Source organism: Moschus berezovskii, chromosome 8, assembly GCF_049115385.1.
Source record: "Moschus berezovskii isolate FMDL1 chromosome 8, NW_MosBer_1.0, whole genome shotgun sequence".
NCBI classification, from domain to species: Eukaryota; Metazoa; Chordata; class Mammalia; order Artiodactyla; family Moschidae; genus Moschus; species Moschus berezovskii.
In genome coordinates this window covers 69,037,284-69,044,799 of record NC_142467.1, presented here as the reverse complement: position 1 = coordinate 69,044,799, position 7,516 = coordinate 69,037,284, and the positions used below count along the sequence as shown (strand labels likewise).

Genomic DNA, 7,516 nt, shown 5'->3' with positions numbered 1-7,516 from the left:
CCACGACAATGTGAATGTACCTAATGCCATGAGCTGTGCATTTAAATACAATTAGGATGCTGCATTTATGGTGTGTGTATTTTGCCACAATGAGACAACAGGGCAAGGAAATGATCGAGCTGAAACCACACAACACCATGAGTGAGCTGGGAGGTGGAACATGACAGGGTAACAGATGCTCAACAGGGATTCCTGAAAATTTTTCATGTGTGATCATGGTGATGGGGTTTTGTCTCCAAAGAGTGTATATCTTTCAGAAACACTTGGGGGTGATGTGAGATCAGCCAGAGCTGTGAACGTCACCTCCCTCCCTCACAGGAAGGGTGGGTGTGAACTGTGCTCGGGCTCAGGGCCAGAGCCATGGAGGCCCCCCAGTCCGAGATGCTGCTCCTGCTGGTGGTCCTGGAAGCCCTGTGGACAGGTAAGCAAGGTGGGGAAACTGAGGCCAGAGCTGCAGCACCCAGGGCCCATGGCGAGGGGCAGGGCAGGGTGGTGAAGGAACAGAGACTGGATACAATTTCCCTGTCCCGAGACAGGACTCACTGAAAACATGTCAGCGGCCCCCAGAGCACGAGATGGCTGTCCGTGAAACAGCGTCGAAAAGAGATTTGGGGAAAGCAAAGAGCAAAGGGCCAAGGATGCCTGCTGTCCGGAGGGTTTCTGGTGTAAGCTCGTTCCCCTTCGATGAAATATATCTGGAAGGAGGCTCCAGAGCAGGAAGCGGGGTGTCAGGGAGGGAGCTTCACTTTCCTCCAACAATATTTTTTTAAAAATTTAAAGTGGGGTGGGGGACTTCCCTGGCAGTCCCCTGGTTGGGACTCTAGGCTTCCATTGCAGGGTACATGGGTTTGATCCCTGGTCAGGGAAATAAGATCCTGCAAGCCATTCAGGATAGCCAAAAATTTTTTAATTGAAAAAAAAAGGAATAAATTAGAAGTTTGGAATTAACAGATACCACTATATATAAAGGGCTTCCCAGGTGGCTCAGCGGTAAAGAATTTGCCTCCCAATGCAGGAGACACAAGAGACGAGGGTTTGATCCTTGGGTCGGGAAGATCCCCCGGAGAAAAACTGGCAGTCCACTCCAATATTCTTGCCTGAGAAATCCCATGGACAGAGGAGCCAGGGGAGCTATATAGTTCATAGGGTCACAAAGAGTCAGATGTGACTTAGTGACTAAATAACCACAACTATATATAAAACATACAGCAAGGTTCTGTTTGGCACAGGGAACTATACCCAATATCCTGTAATAACCTAAAATTGAAAAAGAACCTGAAAAAGAATATAAATGTGAAAGTATTAATCGCTCAGTCGTGTCCAGCTCTTCACAACCCCATAGACTGTAGTCCACCAGGCTCCTCTGTCCATGAGATTCTCCAGGCAAGAATCCTGGAGTGGACTGCCATGCCCACCTCCAGGGGATCTTCCCGACCCAGGGATGAATATATATATAATATACATGTATATGTATATCTATATAAACTGAATAATATATATTATATATATATATATATTTGCTATACACCTGAAACTAACACATGGTAAATCAACTATACATCAGTTTTTTAAAAAGTGAAAAAAAGGAAAAAACAACCATTAAAAAAAAAAGGTGTGAAGTGGGTTGCTAACAGTTCAGGGCTTCTTCCTGGGGTGATGGGACTTGCTGTTGGGAACTGTCTAGGTTTCACAGCTTGGGTGACCGAGGGTCTGTCAGTTTCATCTCCATATGGCTGTCATGACTTCTTCTGGGTGAGGCCTGAGAGCGAGGGCAAGCCTTGGCAGATGTGAGGTTCTTTGACTGCACCGAATCTTTGGTGGCACGCAAGATCGTCAGTCTTTGTTGCAGGATCTTTAGTTTTGATATGTGAATTCTTAGTTGCTGCATGTGGGATCTAGTTCCCTCACCGAGGACCGAACCCACGCCCCCTGCACTGGAAGTACAGAGTCCTAGCCTCAGTACCACCAGGGAAGTCATCCCATTTTTTTCCTTCTGACTTCTTTCCACTTTTACAGAGAAATCAGGAAAGTCCTGCAAACAACTTTCCTTTCCTCCTCTCTAATCCCTTAGGGGTAAATATTTTGCCTCCATTGCTTTATCATCCCCCCAACCTACCCTACCCCTTGGTGTGTACACAAAATACAAATATGTGTTTATCATTATTTTCCTGAATCATTTGAAAGTGACGTGTAGATGCACTGCCCCCTCACCCTTAAACGCTTTGGCATGTATGTGTGTGTGTGCGTGTGCTTGTGTGTGCGTGTGTGTATGTGTGTGCGTGTGCATATGTGTGTGTATGAGTATGTGTGTGCGTGTGCTTATGTGTGTGGCAGGGGTTATGTGTGTGAGTGCGGGGAACAGGCCATCCTTTCATAGGACGGGTGGATTCTCAGCATCTTTCCCCTCAGCTCACCTACAGACCTCATTCCAGTTGTCCGCACGGTGTCCTCAGCGAGCAGGACCTAGTCGTCCTGCTGTCCTCGGTCCCCTGGGCTTTGGTAGCATCTCCATCTCCCCCAGGTCCTCCGACCACGGCCCTGGGCGGCATCCCCAGGCTGGGCTCGGATGATGCATTTTCCGGAGGAACCACGGAGGGGCGCTGTATTCGCCCCTTCACGGTGGATCCCACCAGGCCTCTCCAGGGAGAGGTCGTGCATGTTCGCCTGGTTGTTGTCTTGAGGGGTGGCCGTGGGGCTCTGGTGGAGCTGGATTCACAGCATGTGGGACAGGAGCAGGCTGTTTGCTCCCCAGCAGCACCCAGGAAGTGCCGAGAAACCACAGCCCCATGAGAGAGGCAGCCTCCACACGATCGCCCCGCTGGTGGGGACGGAGCTGGAATTTCAGCCCCAGCTGGCTACCTCCCCAGATTGTATACACTTGTTCATAAATGGCACCTGAGAGCGTGAGATGCAGGCTGGGTGGGATGGTGGGCATCCCACTAGGCTGGCAAATCCAGCCAGGTTCACCATGATCAAGTGGTGACCCAGCAGGATAGGGGTTCCCACCAGACACCCATCATCCTTTCTCCCTTCCTTCTTTCCTCCTTTCCATTCCATGCATCCATCCGTCCATCCTCATCCATCATCCATCCATCAACAGCAGGGAGACCAGAGTGCTGGAGGGGGTGGTGGCAAGTGTGAGGGAAGCAAGGTCAGCTGTGGTGTGTCTTGTGGGTCATGAGGAGTTTGGATGTTTAAAGCATGAAGGAGGGACTTCCCTGGTGGCCCAGGGGTTAGGAGTCTGTGTTTCCACTGCAGGGGGCATGGGTTTGACCCCTAGCCAGGGAGCTAAGATCCCACATGCCATGCAGCTCGGCCAAAATTTTTAAATAGATTTTAAAAATTAAAGCATGATGGGGAATCACAGGTAGATTTTTTAAAGATAATTTACATTAAAATGCTTTTTATCAATCATTTTTAATTCACAATTTTTCAAAAAATTTCTGGCCACATCCCAGGGCATGTGGGATCAAATTCTTGTCCCCTGCATTGAAAGGCGGAGTCTTTACCACTGGTAAGTCCCCATGATTGGTTTTTGAACAATTTTTATGGCAGCTCTATTGAGATGTCATTCACATACTATGCAATTTACCCAGTTAAAGGGTACAAGTCAGAGAATTTTAGTGCATTTGGAGTTGTACAACTAGCTCCATAGTCTAATTCCAGAACATTCCATCCAGGGCCTCGGAGCTGGAGTCAGAGTGTCAGGGCAGGGGTGGGGCACCCAGTCCTAACCTGGCCTTTTCTCTCCCTCTCCCCAGGAGGCAACACCTTTGAGACCCACATCATCGGGGGTCGAGACGCTGTCCCCCACTCACGCCCATACATGGTCTCACTGCAGAAGTCTGGCTGCCACCAATGTGGCGGGGTGCTCCTGCACCAAAATTGGGTGTTGACAGCTGCCCACTGCCTGACCCAGCCGTGAGTGACCCGGCCCCACCCCATCACACCAGATGTCCTCAGACCTATCCTGGTTTCCCCATTCCCACCAGGAGGTGGGTCCAGAGATATTTAAATCAACTGTAGTGTTGTGAGGGGGTCCCCTTCCCCTCTGCAGTGGTTGCTGAGGCAACAGTACGTCACAGCAACCTTGTGTGTGTGTATATGATATTAGGCTGCGAGGATTCCTGGGGGCAGCTTATTTGCTACAGTAAAGCACCTTCCAAATGGACAGAGGTGGGCCTCTTGTGACACTCAGGAGTGTGTCTCCCACCTGTGGCCACAGGGACAGAGCTGGCCTATGAGGGTGGCAGGCCAACACAGAGAGGAACCTGGGTACATGATGCCATTGTGAAACCACCAGGTAAACCCATCCCAGAGCCGTCTTACCTCTGACTGGCCAGTAACAGAGACCACAGATCAAACCCGGAGAAGTAATCAAAGGGGGTCTGTTGATTCAAGTAACTGAAAACATGGAAAGGAGACAGCCTTCAGACATGGCTGGACAAGAGTCTGGGGTGAGGTGGGAGCAGGGAAGGCTTCCTGGAGGAGGCAGGGAGAAGACCAGACTGGGCAGGGGAAGGACTGCAGAAAGAAGCCGGGTGAGGGGCTGCAGGACAGTGAGTACCCTTGGGCTAGAGCCTGGGAGGGCTGGGGCTCACACCCAGGCCCTGCCACACCCCACACACCCTGCAGCCCCCCCACACCCCGACCCTGCCGCCCCCAGGACTCAGCAGCTGAGGCTTGTGCTGGGGCTTCATGTGCTGGGAGAGCCCAGCCTTACCTACCGCATCAGGAAGATGGTCCTGCACCCTGAATATAAGCCAGCCCCTCATCTGGAGAATGACCTCGCACTGCTAAAGGTGCTGCCAGTGGGAGGAATGGTAGTTCCAGGTCCCCTCCCCCTGGCTCCTCTCCCCTATTGCCCCTCTCCCAGACTCACCTTCCCACTGCCCCTGCCCCCTGTGTTCTCCTCCCCCAGCATCCCCTCACCTACTCATCTGCCTCTTCCTGTCCCTATAGCTGGATGGGAAGGTGAAGCCCAGCAAGACCATCCTGCCCCTGGCCTTGCCCCAAGGGCGCCAGGTGGTGGCCACAGGCACCCGGTGCAGCCTGGCTGGCTGGGGCCTGACCCACCAGCCTGGGCAGATGGCCAGGGTGCTGCAGGAGCTGGACCTGCGAGTGCTGGACATCAGGATGTGCAACAACAGTCGGTTCTGGCATGGCGACATCAGCCCCCACATGATCTGCCTGGCAGCTGACTCCAAGGGCCAGGCCCCCTGCAAGGTGTGGGTGCTGGGGGCGGGGGCACTCAGGCCAGTCTGTGCCTGGCTCCCTCCCTTCCCTGGAGGTCCTGAAGCTGGGAAGGAGAAGGTGCCCACTTCTCAAGTGCAGAAACTGAGGCACAGAGAGACTAAGCAGCTTGCCCATGGTCACACAGCAGGTGGCAGAGCTAGGTTTTGAACTCCAGCACCCAGAAATATCAGGGCATGGACGGAGCATGTGCAAAGGCCCTGGGGTGGGAAGAAGGCACAGAGAGAGTTACCAGGCAAGAAAGGAACTGAGAAGGGACTAAAGGAGGTGGGGGAAGGGAGGGGGATGGGGGTCTCTGCCCTGGAATCAGCCTCCCATCCCCTCCCACTGGATAACCGGCCCCCTTCACCAGGAGGTGACTGGTGCTCCATTGCCTCCACAGGGGGACTCAGGCGGGCCGGTGGTGTGCAGAAGAGGCCAAGTGGCCGGAATCCTGTCCTTCAGCTCCAAGAATTGCACCGACATCTTCAAACCCCCTGTGGCTGTCGCCGTGGCCCCCTACACTCCCTGGATCAAGAAGGTCCTCCGCCACAATGGCCCACTCCCTCACCTTGACCCTCCAGAGGTGGCCCTGATTCCGTGTTCCAAGGAGCATCCTGCAGCGGGGCAGCCAGGGGCCCAGATGTATGAGGGGACCAATAAACCGTAATAATAAAACTGCTTGAGCTTCCTGTGGGCCTCGGGCCTCAGGTTTGCCACCTACAAAATGGGTTGCATTTTTCAGGCTGCATGGGAGGGCCAGCTGCTGCCAAAGCCCAGGGGCTCCGGGAACCAAAGGGAGACATGGAGAAAAGGCCCCTGAATCTCCTTCCTTCTCTTTTTGACTTTGGTTCTGTGTTTAATGGGCTTCTCTGGTGGCTCAGAATTCGCCTGCAATGTAGGAGACCTGGGTTCCATTCCTGGGCTGGGAAGATCCCCTGGAGGAGGGCATGATAATCCACTCCAATATTCTTGCCTGGAGAATCCCATGGACAGAAGAGCCTGGTGGGCTACAATCAATGGGGTCACAAGAGTCAGTCATGACTTGGCAGCTAAACCATCAACCACCACCACTGTCTTTCAGTTCAGTTCAGTCACTCAGTCATGTCCAACTCTTTGCAACCCCATGGACTGCAGCACACCAGGCTTCCCTGTCCATCACCAACTCCCAGAGCTTGCTCAAACTCATGTGCATTAAGTCAGTGATGCCATCCAACCATCTCATCCTTTGTCATCCCCATCTCCTCCTGCCTTCAATCTTTCCCAGCATCAGGGTCTTTTCCAATGAGTCAGTTCTTTGCATCAGGTGGCCGAAGTATCAGAGCTTCAGCTCTGGCATCAGTCCTTCCAATGAATATTCAGTACTGATTTCCTTTAGGATGGACTGGTTGGATCTCTTTGCAGTCCAAGGGACTCTCAAGAGTCTTCTCCAACACCACAGTTCAAAAGCATCAATACTTTAGCACTCAGCTTCCTTTATGGTCCAACTCTTATATCCATACATGACCACTGGAAAAACCATAGCTTTGACTATACGGACCTTTGTCAGCAAAGTAATGTCTCTGCTTTTGAATAGGCTATCTAGGTTGGTCATAGCTTTTCTTCCAAGGGGCAAGCGTCTTTTAATTTCATGACTGCAGTCACCATCTGCAGTGATTTTGGAGCCCAAGAAAATAGTCACTGTTTCCATTGATTCCCCATCTATTTGCCAGGAAGTGATGGGACTGGATGCCATGATCTTCAGTTCAGTTCAGTCGCTCAGTCGTGTCTGACTCTTTACGACAGTTTGTCTTTATTGAGATATAATTCACATACCATGCAATTCATTCTTTTAAATAGTATGTGATTCAGGGGTTTTCAGTGTATTCCCAGGGTTGTGCAACCAGCACCTCTATCTAGTTTCAGAACTCTCCAGCACCCCAAAAGCAACACCACCCACTCCCCAGCCCCTGACCACCAGGAACCCACTCTCTGTCTGTGGATCGGCCTGTTCTGGATGTTTCCCATCAATGGAATCACACCCTATGTGTCCTTCTGTGTCTGCTTCTCTCACTGAGCATCGTGTTCTCAGGGTCCCTCCACGTGGTAGCGAGTGTCAGGGCGTCTCTCCTCTTCAGAGCTGAGGGATGCCCCATGTGTGAAGGAACATGTGTGTGTATGTCTGCTCACCTCTCCACAGACACCTAGCTTGTTTCCACCATGGCTGCTGTGGCCACGGGTGCAAAGGCATGTGTGGATGTGTTTTTACTTCTCGTGAGTGTGCTCTGATGAGGCAGAGAGAAGT

At 52.0% G+C, this 7,516-nt stretch overlaps 1 protein-coding gene across 4 annotated transcripts; it reads left to right on the top strand.

Moving 5' to 3' along the window:
• The first annotated feature begins 322 nt into the window (after positions 1-322).
• GZMM (granzyme M) lies at positions 323-5,969 on the top strand. Of its 4 annotated transcripts, XM_088838724.1 has the most exons (6): positions 350-421; positions 537-663; positions 3,762-3,921; positions 4,667-4,802; positions 4,963-5,226; positions 5,636-5,969. In XM_088838724.1, the coding sequence occupies exons 2-6, from the start codon at positions 576-578 to the stop codon at positions 5,900-5,902; spliced, it is 915 nt and encodes a 304-aa protein (XP_088694850.1). In that variant the 5' UTR covers positions 350-421; positions 537-575; the 3' UTR covers positions 5,903-5,969. The 4 variants fall into 4 exon arrangements, with proteins under 4 accessions (XP_055285566.1, XP_088694850.1, XP_088694851.1 ...); XM_055429591.2 differs by lacking the exon at positions 537-663 and having other exon boundaries at positions 323-421; XM_088838725.1 differs by lacking the exon at positions 537-663 and having other exon boundaries at positions 391-430.
• The last annotated feature ends 1,547 nt before the right edge of the window (positions 5,970-7,516 follow it).